Source organism: Alexandromys fortis, unplaced genomic scaffold (assembly GCF_014885135.2).
Source record: "Alexandromys fortis isolate MF-2015 unplaced genomic scaffold, M_Fortis_MF-2015_v1.1 scaffold_214, whole genome shotgun sequence".
In the NCBI taxonomy this organism is placed as follows: domain Eukaryota; kingdom Metazoa; phylum Chordata; class Mammalia; order Rodentia; family Cricetidae; genus Alexandromys; species Alexandromys fortis.
In genome coordinates this window covers 1,476,068-1,495,435 of record NW_026068100.1, presented here as the reverse complement: position 1 = coordinate 1,495,435, position 19,368 = coordinate 1,476,068, and the positions used below count along the sequence as shown (strand labels likewise).

Genomic DNA, 19,368 nt, shown 5'->3' with positions numbered 1-19,368 from the left:
TATATATAAATCCTGTATCTGTCTATTAAGAATTATATGTAAAGGTATTCATAGCAGAGACTGGAAAGATTGCTCAATTGATAAAATACTTACAACCAAAGCATATGGACTCAGGTTTGGATCCCCGGCAACAAGGAAAAAGCTGGGCATGGTGGTTTACATCTATAATATCAGAGTTGGGGGATAGAAAGGGTCAGTGAATACAGCAGATCTGTGGAACTCACTGGCAGCCCATCTAGCCAAGTCAGCGACCCATACTGTCGCAAAAAGAAGGTGGAAAGGAACTAAAGAAAGATGCCTGATATTGGTTTCTAGCCTCCACATGTGCACACACTCACATAAGCACACATACAGACATGCATACACACTCACATAAACACACAATATGCATATACACTCACATAAACACACACAGACATGCATGCAGCTCACATAAGCACACACACAGATGTGTATACACACTCACATAAGTAAACACACAGAGATAAGTATACACACATGAGTATACACAGATGTGTATACACACTCACATAAGTAAACACACAGAGATAAGTATACACACTCACAAAGTATACACACAAACATACACTCATAGTCTCATAACACACAGGCATACACACATACTCTCATAACATGCACACAGACATATACACATACTCTCATAATGCACACACATAGGGAAAAATAATCATGGCAGCCCTGGTGTGTGATAACAAAGCTGGTAAAATGGATAAATGATTGCTGTGAATTTATGTATTGAACCCATGCAGCAGGAAATCAGCAAACTAAACTATAACTAAAGTTATCTTTATAACTGCAGATCTCCAGGAGAAGATATCAACAGGGCCAGATTACAAGAGCTATCCAATTATATTTGTAAAGAGCAAAGTTGGTAGATTATTTAGAAGTGTAGACAGAATTTCTGTTTACAAACGGGAAGGACAAAGTCTGCTCCCTGGAAGGAGGGGTCAGGAGGTGGTAGTAGGAAGAGTGTGAGGGACCTCGGTTCTACACACTGCAGCAGAGGCAGGAGCAACCACAGGCTTTTCTGTTCACTTTTACTGATATTCTCTGCCCATGCCATAAGTATTCTGGATTTTAGCTGTCAAAAAAAAAAATACAAAGTTAATGGGTGGTCTTTTAATAATCAAATAACTCCGAAGAACTGATTCTTTTTAAGAAGTAAAAAGTGACTCTCAGTTCCATGAAAAAAAGAATAGCATTGGTTTGTAAGTTATGAAAAGAACAACTTCACTAGTGATCAGAGAGGTGACCCTTTGAATTAACTGCCAGAGTCGCCAGATCTCAGACGAGCTGGGAAGAGTCTGCCAGACTGCATGAGCTGTGGAAGGCACCAGACTCACTCACTGCAGGTACAACTGCATAACACTGCGCCTTCAAAGGTCCTCATGCATTGTTGTCTGCCAGATTATAAAATACAAGCTTCTTACAGACGCTTGTGAACACAGAAATCAGCTGACCCATGGTGCTTTGTGACTTGGGGTCAGCATTGGCGTTCTCCTGAGCATCCTTGCTGGGGCCTGTCAGTTGTCTTCCAAAGACAGCCCTGCACACAGCTCTTCAGAAGCAGCCTGGGAGGCAAACATAGAGCATAGGTCTCTAGAGGAGGCAAGAGAATTCGGTCAGGCTCACCACACAATCCAACATGGTAGTCAGGCTGGTGAACAGCTTGACTGTGAAGTTGGCTTACGTTGAAAAGAACTTTGATTAATTAAAGCATGGTTATGATAGTGCCTTTATAGAGATAGGCTTGCAGTTAGCGCTCCACCATCTCCTAAGCGTGCAGACTGTTGTTGGGAGAAGGCCAAAGCAGAAACTCTTTCTTTGGAGTCCCATTGTGTGAGTCGATGTTGTTGTTCGACTTATTTTGTTTGGTTATTTGAAGTGCTGGAGATTGAACTCAGAGCTTTGCAGATGCTAGCTGAGCATCCTACTGCCGAGTGCATCCTCGCTCCACGACGTGCTATCCAAAGGCATGATGATCAGACAGTGGACCTCTGACCTAGGAAAAATCACAGAGACTTTTAAAAGCTCAGTTTTATCTGAATTCATGCTGCCCTTTTCTTCTGATTGATGCAGTTTTGAAGTTGGCAGAGGAGTCATTTAGAGATGGGAAGGGTGCCCCGTGGGCTCCTAAGCAGCAATTGGGAGCGGTCTGAGGGCCTCTCCGTTTCCACAGAGCAGAGCTGCCTTGTTCGCATCTGTGTCTGCTTTGGAATTAACCAGGACTAAAAAGCAAGACACAGGTCCTTTCTTCTCCAGAGACCAAGATCTTGGGTTTTTCCCTTCTTCAGTTCTCCTGGGCTGGCCATACTTCTGCGTAACTGAACAGAGCAGTTCATTGAACAGTTTTCAAATGCCAGCCTTGAAAATGGACAAGTATGACTGTTGTAACCTACTGTCTCAATCATGGTTTCTAGTGCTATAATACAAATACCATGACCAAAAGCAACATGAGGGGAAAGGGGTTCATTTCCTCTTCTACTTTCAGTTAACAGTGTCTTGTCCAGAGAAGTCAAGGCAAGAGAGAGGGGCACGAATCTATGGCAGGAACAATACAGCTGCTGTACAGAGTGCTGCTTGCTTACTGGTTGCTCCCAGCATTACCTTCCAGGCTCCTATAGATCAACCCACAGAGCTTTTAACACTCAGTGGCTTTTTCTAGCCCAAAATTTCCAAGTCCTTCCACAATCCTCACCAAAAAAAAAACCATGGTCTGGTCTGTCCCAGCAATACCCCACAAACCTGTTACCAGATATAGTCAGGTTGATAATGAGATTAACCTCACATACTAACGGAAAAGTGGTGTTGGCACTTCATCCTCTCTTTTTCTTGTTAAAGTTTGTAGTCTAGAGTTTCCTCTGCCTTCATGTTCATTCACATTTATTCCCGTGTCCATTGCACACTTGCTGAGCACCTAATCTGTATCCAGGTGTGTCTTCAGTGGCTGTCAGTATTGCACCACTTCCTTCAGGGAGCTGCATACCAAAGGCCGTGTCTTCATCTTCTCCCTGCGTGTGTTTCTGATGTTCGTGTTCGTTCTGTCTGTGCCCCCCAGACAGACTTGTCCTCTCTGGGACCCCTTGCCACGCCACAGTCAGCATTTCGGAAAGCACTTTGCTTCCTTGGCATTCTACTCTCAATTTCTCCACACCTTGAAGGATGCCAGAGACATCTCAGCCACTGACTGTCAGACAGTGCTCTGAAGAACTAGGGTTCTGGTCGTCAGTTTTCTATGTCCCCAATTCCAGCAATATACACACATCTAATCAAGCACAGGGTGCTGGCTCATGCTGCTAAGATCTTTAAAAACATGCTGTACCAAAACAGTAATTTTCTAGCTTATTTTGGATGGATCAGCTGACATAATAACCACTAGCCTTCATTCATTCCATTTTCTCCTTGGTGGTGGATTCATAAATCACAAAGTTACTCAGTGAGCATAAAATTAGAATCACATTAACTGGCTGTGCACACAGGATGTGCCATTCATGTGCGGATGGCCTGCCCCTTTCACTAAAGCTTCTCACATTCCTCAGGGTTCTCCCACCCAGTTCCCAACAAACAGACCTAAGCACCATTCAAACAGTAGGGAAATCCCATTGCTCCCTTTTGATCATATTGCTGCAGTGCGTCCAACCAATGTTAACAAAGTGGAATCCTCCCTCACTGAATCAGAACTCCAGAGAATAAGGCTCTATAATGCCTTGCATTCCTCGCTCTGTGAGACACAGATTCTTTACTGTAAGCCAGACGTGAAAATTCTGGTGTGGCCAATCTCTGGTATCCTCAGCACTCACTGACTTTCCAGTGAGGGAGCTTACTCAAAGGGGCTTTGTGAGCCTCCCAGGTACAAATTTGACCTCATGTTTATGTTCTTGGCTAACACTGTGCCCAACATAAATCTCACCTCCTTAATTTGGCCTTGGGCCAGCCACCCCATTCCACAGTGATTTTCACAGTTGCTTCTGAGTTCACTCCTTTGTGTACAGTGACTCACTTGGTGGTTAGTGTGAACCAACGTTTTCTCTCTTAGCTTACTATCCTTGTTCTTCTTGGTTCTTCAGAAAGAGCGTGACAAATAAGCAATGCTTGAACATTGCTAGACAAATTACTAAGTTTGCCTCTCCAGACAAGTAATACAGTCATCTGGATGGGGTTCACCAGCCAAACCCAACAGCCGCCTGTTTGGAAGGGAAGTGTTCCTAGAATGTGGCCATACTTTTTCTGCCACATAAGCATCCCTTCAAGCTATCTTGGCAGAGCAGGGTGATTGAATGAGAAACTGAACCTCTTTCCAACATAAACTATTTACTCTTTTGCCCATGTGGATGGGGGAATCTTCCTGATGCCTGGCCTACAAGTGTGCTTCATCCTGCTCAGCACTGTGTCGTGAGCGCTGGATATGGCTATGTCACTGGTTGCCATCTGCCTGGCTTTTAAAGAAGTCTTACACCATCACTTTTCGTCTATTGAGTTAGTTGTAAAGATGGCTAATCTATCACTGTGTTTTAATGAAACCCTAATGATAGCCTCTGGCCACCCTACTAGAATTAGAAGTTCTCCAAATGTGTTGGTGTCTCCGTTTGCATGCCATCCTTTTCCCTCATCAGTATGAATGGAGACAGAGAGATCCCATAACCACCGCCTCAGTGGTTTACCTGTAACTGAGCGGCAGTTAGGTTAGCAGAAGGGGTTGAAGAACAGGCTTCTGTGGCCATGAAGGTCATGAAAATGCCTCCTTTCTCCCCAGTAGGAGTAGCTTTATACTGAGGTTTTGTCTCTGGCTTAGATAGCAGTGAGGCTTTATCCAGTCAAGGTTAATTCTCCCCAATAGGAGCAGCTTTATACTGAGGCTTTGTCTCTGGCTTCCATAGCAGTGAGGCTTTGTCCAGTCAAGGTTAGTGAGCAAATTCAGACTCACTATCAGTTTTCTACTCAACTTCTAGAAGTCAGTATTCTAAGGTTCTGTTTTGATGGTTGGCACACTGCCTGACATAGAGCACTTTCAGGAACTTTCCAGCTTGGCAAAGACTTCCCACAGTTGCCTTCTCCTTCACATACTGCAGTAGCCCTCTGCGTGTGTGCATAAATGCCATGTTACTATGGAGAGGAGAAGATGCTCTGCTTGGTCACCGCAGAAAATGCAACTGCAGGCACCACCTGGGCTGTACAGAAGACGGCAGGGAAGATAGAGTGTCCCTGTGAGCAGACACGTCCAGGAGTCCAGAGCAGTGGGCTAGCTCAGTGACTGAACGTGTTGCTTCTCCGGGATAGCCAGACTGAGTGTAAAAGCCAATAGGTGTTATTTTCTATGGCTCTATAATTTAAGTATCTTGGATACTTGTGCTAGGGAGCCACAGACTATTCTCAGAAGAGAATAAATAGAAAAGGACAATGAACGTGCGGGAACTGAGTGAGGAGACTCTCAGGAGAATGCTTGTGAAGAGGGAGCATGGCAGTGCTGGGCAGACTCACACAAGAGCCATGAAACCTATGTGGTTAGATCATAGTGAGAAGAAAGTGAGCCAAAGCTCATCACAGGCGTGGGACTTCAGAACACATGCTTTATCACTAACGGAAAATAAGAAATCAGAAACACTGTGTGGAAAATATGATTAATTTCTTTTTAAATAGAGGAAGTCCAGAATCCAGGAAAGAAACCAGGTCAGGAAGTGGATCTGAAAAATCCCATCATAAAAGAAGGGAGAGTCAAGTGTCTGATTGAGCAGATTGATGTCACCCAGGAGGGACTTTGGGATTTAGAGACCAGGATGTGTTTGTTTGGGAAGCAAGAGCCAAGTTGCTGAAGCTTAAAGTCAAAGTGCTGGGTGTGGGTGCCTGAGCTTCTTATGGGTTACAAAAGTCATATAGGAGCAGTTTCTAAAACCTAATGGACATCTTTCCTAACACCAAATAAATAAATATGCACAAACACAATATGTGCACATACCAACCCCACGTTAGGTTTTATGCAGACCTAAAGTTCTACCATACATTAAAAATTAATTTAAATGGCAAGGGGCACTATTCTTTAATCTCGCGTCTTCATTTCAGTGTTGCTTGAAATGTGCTTTGGCAAATGTGTGAGATAATGATGTGAGGTTGCCTAGCAGCAAGCTCTGTGATGGGCAGGACCCGGCTTTTAGTGCTAAGATGTCCAAATGACTACAGCAGGAACAGGTTACAGAGAGTCTCAGTGACATTGTCTCGGGGTTCATCTCGCCACTCATTAAAGCATCTTCTAGCTGCACTAATTCAGAAAATAATTAAGGAGGCTCTTTTAACAGGTGCTGTCCTGGCCCTTAAGAGTTCTTTAGGATTGAAACGGAAGAATTCGTCTCATTTGTTTCTTTGGCTTCTATTTAGAAAATTGAAACCTGATTTTTTTTTTTTTTAGGTATCCATTAGCAAAATCACCTTACAAGGGATCCATTTTTAAAAAATGGATTTGAGCCACATCTGTGGCTATTTAATTCTGTTAGTGGAAGATAGTGATGCAAATACTCATAATAAACATTTGAAGAAGAAGTGAATTTTTGACACAGGCATATATCTGATTCTTGTGTTTCATCATGTACATTTTAAAGAATTATTGTAATCTGCTGAGAACCATTAACTAGCAATACAAAAAGCTCATAGCTAGGAATGCTTGGAGTCTCTGTCCATGTACTGTGCTAGTGTAAGAGCTTTGGAGCCTCCCTGAAGAATGGGTAGGTGTACTGGTATCTGTTTAGAAGTTTGTCCTGAAGTAAACAAAAATCATAAACAAAATTAACCATTAAGGTTAATTGAACACTGTCTTGGTATGCCCATTTTCTATACATTCCATGCAAGAATTTCTAGACCTTAAAAAAAAAAAAAGCTAGAAGCAGACACTAGCAATTAACAAGGAAGTTTTGCACAAACAAGCACATTTGATTTAAAACACTACCTGTCAATCATCCATGGTGATTGAAGATGCTGGAATGTGACACCCATCACTTTTTGCTACAGTTTCATCTGCCTTATCAAAGGTGGAGTACATACCACTGGTAGAACCTGGCGCTGTATTCACTCCTTTCTCATGGTTGTGACACTGCAGAATAGTGCCAGCATCATTTATGGAGTAGCAACTTGGTCAGCTACAGGTCCTTGGAAGATTTGGGTATTTTCTGTCTCATGGTAGGCCAAACAGTTGTGTTCCAACTAGCTCTTAAAAAGAACTTTTCAAAGATCTATTTGGCTTCTGCTTAAAAAGGTTTCCCCATGTTCTTCCTTACCCTGTCGCAGAACTGGCCCTGGGCCACTAGTATGGGGGATCTCAGGAGGTAATTTAAAGGAAAAAAAAAAAGATGTGCATTGGTGTTTTGCCATGGGTGTTGAGTCCCCTGGGTCTGAATACTTGAACCCAGGTCAGTCAGTGCTCTTAACTGCTGAGCCATTTTTCCACCCACCAAAGGGAAAGTTTTATTCAGTTACTATCTTCAGCTCCCAAACTTTAAGAGGTGATATTTTCTACTGGGATTTGAGATTCAGATGGGCTTCTTCAGAATGTAGGAGAACCCCAAACCAAAAAAGCTGTAGAAGAAAGAAATAGGCTTTGGGTGCCTGGCGGTGGAGCCAGAGGCAGGCAGACACCAACACACCTGCTGGGAAATGAAAGTGTTTATTCCACTCACTTCACTCTTCCCTGTCTCTCCAGTAGGACTTTGCTGCTCCGCTGACTCTGGGCCACCATGGCTGAGTTTCTGTGTCCTCTAGACAGGACAGACACCATGTTTTTATACATTGAATAATTCAGGCAAAACCCTTAGCTTCAGAGATACACTGACTTTTGATTCATGGCTTAAAATATAATGCTAACATATCTTTTTCCTATGTGTCTATGTCCTAGACGGTGCCAATTGTCCTAAATCACTAAGAACATCCAGTTCATTCATGGTACAAGGAGGAAAAATTAAGCAGAAGTTTGTGGATCTGGGGTAAGCTTCTGCTTCTGGGAAAGTGGTTCTCCATGAGGCAAGATTAAAAGGGGACATTACCTTTCTCTTCATGACTGTATCCTGTTATTGTAGGGCACACTTGCGATGGAACCCCAACAAGGGGAAGAAATGGAAAGAAAAAGAAGCCAGTAGGTTTTCTGCAGGTAGCAGGTACGGGTGGGCGATTAAGAATGTACATTTCTTTCCATCCCTCTTACTGTTAACCAAGATCTGTGGTCAGTGTTTCTAAAACGTGATGAACCCAGAGTTGTAACCAAAATAAATAAGTAAATAATTGAGCCATTATTTTATGGCTGTCTTTAGTTATAGCTTTGAATAAATCCATTGGTCACTAGCTGCCAGATTACAGTCATATGAAAAATTCCATTAAATAATTATCTAAATGCATCTGTGTGATAGTTTAGACATATTTTAGGTTTCTTTATTGTTATACTGGGTTTGGTTGGTTGGTGTCTTTTGTTTTGTTCTGTTGGCCTGGTTAGTCACACTATTATTGCGTTTCCTCTTCCCACATCCTCGTGTAATAGGTTAATTTTGCATTTGACACCATGCTGACATTCTACATGCATGTAAGAATGACCACCAATCTCTTGCTGAACTCTGCAGTTTAGTGGACTTGCAAGAACTGTGGACTACACTTGCCTTTCAGTAAACATTTTTGTTTTATAGAGAACTAAGTTTTGAACAGCATGTTGGCAAGTTTTCCCTGTTCTATTTTGAGGTTATATAATTTAAGATAGATTTATGTAGGGGGCAGGAAATCATAAAGCTCTGAAGCCCATGTGTCTTGGATTAAATTTTAGTTTTCTAGTTCTTGCTTTTAAATCCTGGATAGATTGTTCAGCCATCTCTGCCTCTGTTTTCTCATATGAAATGAGTGTGATAACAGCTCTTATAGGAGTAGTGTGAACATTAAATAAGAGTGTGTATGAAACATTGTAAATGTTTTCTTTATACTTGGTACATAGGCAGTATTTAAAAATAATATTAATGATGACAAATTGCTGGTGTTGTGGCTTTATATTTCCCGACCTCATTTTACCCTTTTACTAGGATTGGGCAGACAGATAGTAGTACCATCCTTTCTTGATGAAGAATTCTACCTTAATCCGATTTGCTCCGTTTTCCTGAGGTCATGCAGAAGTCAGTGAGAGCCAAGATGGGGCTCGGGCCTCCACTCCAGGCTTTTCAGCATAGCACGCCAGCACATCTGGTAGTGACTGGATTTCTCTACGCTGGTGTCAGCTCAGTGTTTCTCTTGGTGTCATAGATTAGGAAAGAAACATGAACCCCGAGAGACTATAAATCACTTGGGGGATCACTTGCCTACTTCTTAGCTTGTACACTGTTGCTTCATTATCTTGGGAGTGAGGAGAGAGAATTTCAAATTTAATTAGTTGTTGCTAGTCTGGTTTTTACTTATGCCCTCCATATTTTGAGGGACTCTCAAGAAAATTAAGTACCTGTGAGGCTACAGGCAACTCAGGCAATTAATTTTTCTGTGTATTTTTAAAGAAGTATAAAAATACCTGTTTTGAACATTAAAACCAAGCACTATTGACCATACTCAGGAAGAAAATAATGAAGCCAGGAGAGCAGAAGTTGAGGGGAATTCCACCTGGAAGAGACACTCCCCTCCTTTGATCTTTCAGCATAGAGTGGTCTTGTCCTTTTGATTTCAAGGCTTAACCCAAGAGAAGCTTAAGCACGGAATCCCACAGAAGGGAGAGTGGCTGCATTTCTAGTGGAAATCAAGCTTGCCTTGATGGTGGTGGTAGATGCTGACTGTACTATAGGAACAATCACAGTGGTTGGAAGTGGTGTCACCAGTACCAGGGGTACCACTGCTGAGGCCATTTTTCTCCCACACCTGGGCTACCCGTCAGCTATCACTCCTGCTCTGTCTTTGTAAAATATAAATTCTCGATACCCACTGCTTCACTGCACACAAATAATTCTATATATGCCGACAACACAAAATGATTTTCAACTAGAATTGTAGTTTTATAATTATTAGTAATTATTAGTAGAATTTTGGTAGGATAAAAAATGAGCTTATATAATTGAGGTAGAAAAACAAGATAACAGAGAACTTTTCCATTTCACAAAAACAAGTTTTGAGCTACCAGAGTAATTGGTAACACTAATCAGCTGAGCTTCTGTTCCTGTATGGGTTGATAATGGACCCAGGGCCTTAAACAGCACACCCCCAGACGAACAGCGTTTCCACCCTGTGGGAGTTTCATGCAGTTGGTCCCATAAGGCCCTGCAGGTGGGGTTCAAAACATCAGCGGCTGCAAAGAGCATCCAGGGCAATCGTGGCGAAGAGAGAGGAGTGGACTCTACCCCATGCAGGTTTCTCAGGCAAGGCAGCAGAAGAGCCTCCGAGAGAGCTAATAATCTCATCTCTTGGGCTCTTTGTCGATTCCCATTAACCTGTGCTGTTAGACTTTCAGTAACTGAGTCTTGGTTGTCACTTTTCTTACCCACAGAGTTTCCTCTGCTGTGTTTCTTGTGAGGACATAATAAGTCGGATACATGAGCAGCAGGAGACACGGAGAGAATAGATGATCATGATGAGCATAATAAATAATCGCAGGGAAGAAATAGGATTTAGTGTATACAGTAGACATTCTGATTTGCACAAGCACTGGAGAGAGAGCCAGCAGAAGCAGCACCAGGTTAGCAGAGCTTGTTAACCCTTAGAGGTACACCTGAGCTGTAGGATAAGCCGTAGCCTGTCCGGAACCAAAGAGCAGTGAACACTGGTTAGTGTCAGTGAAGCACCTACTTGGAACACTGTTGAGAAGTTCCAGCTTAGAGTCAATGGGTGTGGGGGTGTGTGTCCGACAAAGGTAGACGACAGTATGTTGGGAAAGTGACTGAGAGTGAAGATGGCTCTTCTCTTTGGAAATGAATTTGCATTTACCTTAAAGGAATGGACAGTGACGAGAAGCCTGAGATGCAGTTCAAGGTAGTGGTCCTAACTCTGGCTTCAGTATGTCACCTTGGCTTCCTACCAATGCAAGTGCTTGCATGGCGTGTAACTTTACATCCGTCTCTGTGCCCCGTCTGCTATGGCTGCACCGTCAGCTGTGGTTACTGAGCTGGTCTGCGGTGAGATATGCATGGTGGGAATGCAACATCCTTCGAACCTTAGTGTGGAGAAGGAGTGATGAACATCTTAGTGTTCCTAATATTAACTGTGTTCTAAGATACAGTCGGAGTTGGAGATTATTTACTACTAAAGTGAGTTTACCTATATCGTTTCATGTGGCTACTAGAAAATTTTAATCAATACATGTGACCCACACTATGAGTCTATTCTATGGTGCTGCTCTGTATTGTTCCATGAAAAATGAACACATCATTATGATATTGACCTGTAATTAATATGTCCTTTCATTTATTTATGTATATTCTACTCTTAGTCTCAAAATATTCTGTTTACATTCAGAAGTATGTGTTTTGTAACATAACATAAGTAAACAACATGGAAAAAAGTAAGATGAAGCAAAAAAAAAAGTATAGTTGGTACCTAAACTGCAGCATCTTTAGCAACAACTTCATAGTAACCACCGTGTTCGCCCCTCAGTAAAAACCGAGGGCATAAGGAAAGTTCAGAACCTAAGTTCAAAACTCAGTTATGCTGTTCATTTTAGTCAAGTTGTTGAACCTGTCAGGGCCTCAGTTTCCTAATCTGAAAAATGGAGTCATACACATTCCTCATGTAACCATCTATAGACTTTTGGGGAGCCTGTGAGGGCTAATATTTCAGTACATGTTAGTTCTCTAACAAGTATACACTGCTATGTCAGCATCATTTCTAATATTTAGAGAGAGTTTGTTTGGATGGAAACAAAACATTCCTTATGTATATTATACTGCCAGACTTGTCCATCCAAGGATGACTTTCCTTGTATTACAGGCAGTTTTTCATGGACAATATTTCTCTCAAAGCCGTTAGATAAATGCTGGCATATCAGTGATCCCAGAGGACTGCTTTGCCCTGCTGCTGGGTAAGGCAAGAGCCTCCTTGCTGGCCGTCCATGCTGAGCGGATAGACACCCATTAGCACAATGGCGATTGAGGTGAACGCTTGAGTATATAAAGGAAAACCCTCATGTATGCTAGGCTGGGCCCAGTGAGAGTGCCACTGTGGGGAGCAGAGCCCCCTTTGCAGGGCTCGGTCTAGTTGATAAAATAATTTAAGAGCAAGCATGGTGATCATCTCAGTGACAATCTTATTGTAGATAGAGGGGGAAAGAGGAGTGAGATAGAGATCTTGGCGGTGGCTGAGAGAACAGATGGAAAGAGTGAAGAAGAATGTGTGCCATGGAAAACACGGGGCAAAGAGAAAGAACCCCATAACCTTTGTTCCTTGTCAAAGGGTGGTGTGTACCTCCTCACAGAAACTGCACCCCATACTTTCAGAGCCACCAGGAAGAAATATGTAACCATCACAGTGAGTGCCTTGGCTGTCATCAACCAGGAGCTGCTTGGCGTGGCTAGACCTCAGTGTGGGATGGAGAGGGTGAGCAATGAAATCAGCTTACGGTGTAACTTCCTCAGCTGCAGTCCAGAGAGGGATTTTCTGTCATCAGTATCTCCGTTAGCTCTCTGGTCAGCTTAAAGATCCCGCCATTGTTTCATCTTTAACATCACCGTGGTTCCAAGAAGCTGTGCGTCTTCATCCCTTACACACTTGGCCCTTGCTGTCTTGTTTTTAATCTAGCAATGGAAAGCTAGTGCTTGGAGATGAATTAGAAGCAGCTTGGAGAGTTCCCATTATTGTGATTGAAATCTGCCTTTCTTTAATTTCCTATCTAACAGGTTATTACAGACCAGCGATCATGCCAGTTAACCCGGAGCAAGCTGACATATTGCTCCTGCGTGTGCAGTTGGGCTTGGGAGGAAATAGCTGCGGAGAATGATTTCACCCTCTCTTTCTGCCTGCCTTGCCCTGTGAAGAACAGTGACCTTTATGCCACCTCTGGGACATGTCAGCTTCATAGTCTGACTCTCAAAGAATAAAAAAGTACATACCTAGCAAGGAAACACTTTTGAATGATGTTAAGAAAAAAAGGTCTTGAGCTGGGAATATACCTCAGTTACAGAGGGCTTACCTGGTATGCATGGGATCCCGAGTTTCACCCCTATCCCTAAACTGGGTCCAGCACTTGGGAGATGGAGGCAGGAGGATCATAAATTTCAGATCATTCCCTATGCTACATAGCAAGTTCAAGGCCAGCTGGGGGATCTTGATACTCTGCTTCAGAACAAAGAGAACCTTTCATTTCAACATCCTATATTAAATTTGTAACTGTAAGGGAGACTCTAAGTAAGCATCGTTGCTTTTGTCTGTTTGGCTGACCTTATATATATATATAAAAAAAAATCCAAAATGAGATTTGGTGGGCTGGAGAGATGGCTCAATCAGTAAAATACTTGCCAAACATTCATGAGAACCTAAGTTTAGGTCCCTGGCACCCGTGTGAGAGCTGGTTGTGGCAGTGCAGGTCTAAGACTCCAACACTTAGAACGGACTGTGTGGCCCTCTGGAGCTCCCTAGCTAACCAGCCTATACAACGGCAAGCTCCACAGTCAGCAAGAGCCCCTGCTTCAAAAAAGAGAAGGTGGGAGTGGCATAGAAAGACTTCTGATATTGTCAGCCTTTGGCCTCTGCATACACACATGCACACACAAATGTTCATGTACATACATCACAGGAAGGGAGGGAGGGAGGGAGGGAGGAAGGAAAAATGGAGAAAAAAAGAGGTGCAGGTCGTTAAAGTGAATTTAAATTTCTAAACATGTATGCCAGATGCAGAATGTGTGATTAGCCTGCCTAAGGTTCTGGTTTAAACCCAATCACCAAAATTAATGAAAATAGAATTTTAATAGAGCCAGAAGCCACACTTTGCTCAGATTTAGAATAGCACACTTTTCTTGAATACCCAAGCGGTGGATTTATTGTCCAGAAATTAACATCTGTTTCGAGAGCGTGGATCTGCATTATTATCCTTTTGCTATTCAGCTGAAAGCCTGCAGAGGAGAGAGAACGGTTTGATCATCTCCTGGGAGTTGGGGCCGAGCTGTCTACTGTGTCTCTAAGAGGGACTCTTGGCTGCTGATCAGAAAGTCCAGCCAGATGTCCAGGGTGACGGTGCCCGGGTGCCAGATGGGTACATGTTTCTAATGCTCCCCAGAAGGATCTCTAAGTTCCCTGTGGATGGGTCTGGCCTCACAGCCTCGGTCTCTTCAGTGGATTTTAGATCGTCTCAAAATGACTTCATCTGACTTAGATGAGTGGGCATCCATGCACATTCCTCTTGTAGCTGTTGCAATCTACACAATTCCGTGGCTCTTTATGTTCTTGCTGCCTGACAGTTTATGAACTGTAAATGATATTTTGATGATATCTTACTAGATTCTGAATAGTTAATATACCGTATTTGCAGAATTGAAACAACAAATATCACTGTGGGAATTTAATTTAAAAAGCTGATTTTTTTTTAGGGTACCAACCCCAGGATAAATGGGTTCCAGAGTCTATGTAAATGAGTTAAATAGAAAGTTAAGAAACTTATTAGCCACAAACCATTTGACGACCAGGAAAGGTTAGTCCAATGACATCTTTAGCTTATGAAAATTAAATTTGATGACAATTATTTCTTCTAGTACCTAACAATAAAACATGTAAGGAAGTACAATGGCAAGGACTTATGATTCTCTGATTTTTTTTCTTAATGATAAGCTTTTGGTGTATAAATTACCATAGGTGAAAGAAGTGTAAAAATGTAGCTCCTTTGGCCTTCTGGAAGTCATATTCGTTTCCATTAATTATCCACTCTACCTCTCTTGACTTAAAAGAGAGAGGAAGAAAGAGAAAGAAAGAGGGAAGAAAAAAGGAAGGGAGGAGGTGAAGAGGGAAGAAGGTAGAATACTGTATTGTTCTGAACATTTTCTCCTCAAAGTAAGACGGGGAATAAGAGGCAGTAAAAGCAGAACTCAAGCTACCAAGCCCTTTCTGCTCCTTCATAGGCTCAAGAGTTCAATTTATCCAGGACAAAATTGGTGTTTGCTTTAGTAAAGATGCCTGGTAGGCGGTCGCATCTGTAATTTTAAAGGAATAGAGTATTGGGTGTCTTGATGCATATTCTATTATTCCAGGTCCAGGCAAATGGAAGTGAGCTCTTTTCTTTGAGAATAAAGAAAGGTTACATACAGGGGTTAGTTACACAGTCATGGATGTTAAAGCTATAGGTAATAAATAATGAAACCAGAAGATAGACACAACAGGGCACAGCCAGACTCACGGAAAGCTGAAAGGGCAAAACAAAACAAAAGTCCAGAATCTTCCAGTTTTCAGCTGTGAGACAATTCTTGTTACCCTGTAAGTGGGTGTCATTGCTTCCTGCTAACTCTTTCCCCAACTTTCCATTATCTTTGTGTGTAAGGCTGCAGAAAGAGAGCCTCTGTCCTAGTCTGGGGTTCCTTGACCTTGTTCACCACTATAAGAACAGCATGGCCTGGAGCCCATCCTCAATACTATATGCAAATATTCATGCTCATTATTAGTATTTAATATTTTCCGGGGATTTTCAGATTGTTTTCAGCTGTTGCTTGCTCTAGGTTGAGATTCCCTAAAGTCCCTTTCAATGAAGCCAGTGAGTGGCAGCATTCTGACCCCCTTCCCTTTCATCCCCTTAAGGTAGTGGTGGTGATTTAGAACCACAGCTACAAAGACGATTGCTATGGGAGTAGGATGAGGTGTCATGCTGCCCTTTGTCACATAGCTTCCCCGCAAACTCCCAGAGGGCGGCTATCTAGTGACCAAAGTCAGTTCCTTTACCTTCAGGACCATCTTTTCCTTCCCGTGTCTGGTCTCTGAGGTGTGGAACTACAGAGATATTTCTGCACACACTATTATGGGCATTTTTACTAAAATGTAGGGGCATAGTTGAAGACACACCCTAAAAGTTAAGTGAGAGCCCCAAAGAGCTACCCTCCCAGATAGCACAGAGCCACATTTGAAGGGGGTGGGAAGAGTTTATTGCTGAGATAAAGCTTGAGTCTAATAGTATCACCCTCCTAGAAGTAATTGTTTACATTTTAACTGAGATTGTTTGCCTTATGGAGATAAGCTTTCTCCCTCTCTCCCAGAAGGGAGGCAGACATCTGTCCACTTGCTTTATTGCCATCCAGAATTATGTTTCCAGAATCCTTCACCTCACTAGAGATGGGGGTATGAAAGCTTCGAGGACTCAAAGTGCCAGGAAGCGATTTTACATACGTGATCACTGATGTTTCCTGTCTGTAATGACTTGTGTTGCACTTGCATTCGAGATAATCATAAGTGAAAATGGGGGTATTTAAAGAGTCAGCTCAGACCTGTGTTAACATACCGACTCCACACCAACTTCTCTCCTCTTCTGAGTTGTGACTCTAGCAGCTGTACCAGCTTTAGTTGGTCCATGGGCAAAGAGTAAAATGTGCCCATCAAGAGCACAAGGCCACTGCAAGTGTGCTCTGGCTCAGCTGCTGGACTCTCCTGTCTGGTGATAATGAGTTACTAGATTAAGAATACAAGTTTGCCATTTAGTTTAAGCTTTAATATGGGGTTCAAGGTCAGCCTGTCTCACCTTGATTTCTGTTATTCTTAAAACACCCCCCCCACACACACACACAAAGACACTATAACATGGCCGTGTCTTCTGGATTCTTGTATATGACCATCAATTGTATTTGCCTGTTGTGAAGAGCGGCGGGCTGCTTTACTGCCCTGCTCCCACACGGCTAGCTTTATACCCAAAATAACAGCACACAAATTGTATTCTTTTAAACACTGCCTTGGCCCATTAGCTCTAGCCTCTTACTGGATAACTCTCACATCTTGATTAACCCATTTCTAATTATCTTTGTAGCACCACGAGGTGGTGGCTTACCAGGAAAGATCTTAACTTGCATCCATCTCGGAGAGGAGAGCTATGGTGTCTGTCTCATTGTCTTCTTCCCAGCATTCTGTTCTGTCTACTCCACCCACCTATGTTCTGACCTATCAGGCCAAGCAGTTTCTTTATTAATTAACCAATGAAAGCAGCACATAGAAAGAAGAACCACCTACATCATTTGCCTATCCTGCTGTGTAAGTTTTACCAAAGCTTCACAGGGTTTCTGTTCTCATAGATATTTTTGCAACCTTTTGCATCTGTGTATCACCTACAGTCTCCAGGATGCTTGCATGAGGATTGCTGCTTTTGGTTCTTGTATACAATTTGGAGATAAGCCCGAAGGTTTAAGACTTGATTCTGTCTATATCAATTTGAATTCTATTTCAAAATGTGCTTAAAATGGGGTCCAAAGGGATTGGGAACCAGCATCAACTAGGATTAGAAAGCATCTGAAGTCTATGGTATCAAGGCAGTTTCAATTGAAGGGATTCCTGTTGTCATAATATCAGCAATTACCCAGAAATTGGCTCCATACAATGTCATTTGTTCAGTGATACTGAGCTTCATCTCTTCCAAATGCACACAGGCATTTTCTTCTCCAGCTTCTGCACAAGTAGATGAATACAAATATGATAGTACCTACACTAAGTTTAAAAAAGAAAAACTGTTTTTCAACTGCCTTTGAGCCTTTAACTATTTCTAGACCTTAAGTGACTTTCATGGCTTTTTAACCTTTTTAACAAATATTAACCTACTTAATTCATAGAAGTCACATGTGAGATACATCAAAATACTCGCTTTATATAGATGGGGACAGAGGGACAGAGAAGGCCTGAGGCCGCACGCTCAGGAGGTGTTAGGCTTTCAGTTTCCAAGCAATCCATGATGACTTCAGGCCCTATACTCCTCCTGTGAAAAGAGACTGAGCTTTTGATTAAAAAAAAATCTTCATGTTCTGCTTAACATAACACATGCTCCAAAATTTCCAAATCACTGAATCTTTCAGTCATAGACACAGGGAGATGAATCCAGAGGTAGGCAGGAAGAAAGATGCTTATGGGCCGGTGTCACTCTCCTGATGGCTGTCTTAGAATTCATTCATGAATACTTACAAAGGCTCATTTAGTACAATTTCTCTATGGAAATAGCAGTTCAAAACAATAGCTTCCATTAAAATGCAAAAAGGAAAGTATTAAGGTTAATGCTATTGCCCAAATAGTTCCATTTTTACTATCCTAAATAGAACAGTTTCTCAGTTTTTACCTGTGTAGAGAGTCTCTTTGGAATTGCGTTCAGTATGTCTTTTGCCATTTCTCTGTCTAACGTGGTCATTCTTTTCACACCGCAGGGTCTTCAGAAGCAAGTTGGAGAACTGGAAAGCCAAGCCTCCTCCTGCGGCTCAGGCCACTCCTCGCTCTCCTTGCATGCCTTTCTCATGGTTTACTGAAAGTCGGAAAGGATCCTATTCCTTCAGAAACCTGCCTTCAGTTCCGAGTCCCCTTCCGCCTTCTCCTGAGACCCTAATTTCAGATAAAACAGGGTCCAAGGTAGACAACCGGACTAAAAGAGATGACAAGAAAGCCTCCATTCCTATCTCCTCTCAATTTTTAGAAGGCCTTCTCAACCTTTGTGTACACCCTGGGTCTCAGGAACCAATGTGCTAACACTGCCATAGGCATGCATGGTTTTTCCTTTGTGGGGAGTAATGCCTTACCTAACCAGCACCCTTTTCAACACTGGTCCATTCTAACGTGTGTTTCTCTTCACTTGCCTGTCATTTCACTTACCGCTGTTAAATCTCAGTTTGACAGTTAAGCCATGCTGGGAAAGGAGCATTCAAATGATGAAACAGTGTCATGCTAAGTGTTCTTCTTTAACTTGCATTATGAAACTCTTTCACTGTGCTCGTCAAGATTTACTGGAAAACAGATAAATTTGGAACTGACTGTGTTCGATACATTTAAGAGAAACAAACAGAAGGAACCAACAGAAACCATGGCATGTAGCATCTTACTTTTTGTATTGAAGCTACGTTTTGTAGAACTCGCACAGCTCCTGTTCTAATTCTGTCGCCAAAGTTCTTTATCATTAGCAGAATTAGAAACTATATGCATAGGTGTGATGCATTTAAAATACTTGATGGTTGTTTCCAGCATGACACTGCAAACCTTATCTAACGTTTTACTGAAACACATACAGTGGCTAACCTTGGAGTTCTTCGGGCTTCTTTTTTCCGTATTCACTCTTCTTTCCCAAACAGAAATATGTGATTAATCTTGTTTGATTATTTCTTTCCTTGAGTTCATCAGCTCAAAAGGTTCTGAATGAGGGGCTAGAGGATTGCATCTCCCATGATAATACAAGGGTAATGTTTTGTGTGTAATACCTTACAGCTTCTATGTTCTACC

The 19,368-nt window shown here is 42.3% G+C and overlaps 1 protein-coding gene across 12 annotated transcripts in view; it reads left to right on the top strand.

The window, feature by feature from the left end:
• Positions 1-19,368, top strand: part of Ppp1r9a (protein phosphatase 1 regulatory subunit 9A) — a 308,576-nt gene that overhangs the window by 276,248 nt on the left and 12,960 nt on the right. For 6 of the 12 annotated variants that reach the window (XM_050123822.1, XM_050123828.1, XM_050123825.1 and 3 more), the window contains 3 exons: positions 7,898-7,985; positions 8,079-8,156; positions 18,309-18,507. The exons of 4 other annotated variants lie outside the window; for them this stretch is intronic. In XM_050123822.1, coding sequence (XP_049979779.1) covers positions 7,898-7,985; positions 8,079-8,156; positions 18,309-18,507 — 365 coding nt within the window. Of the gene's footprint in view, positions 1-7,897; positions 7,986-8,078; positions 8,157-18,308; positions 19,326-19,368 lie in introns of all 12 variants that reach the window. 2 more of the 12 variants (XR_007588950.1, XM_050123827.1) reach the window with 2 other exon arrangements.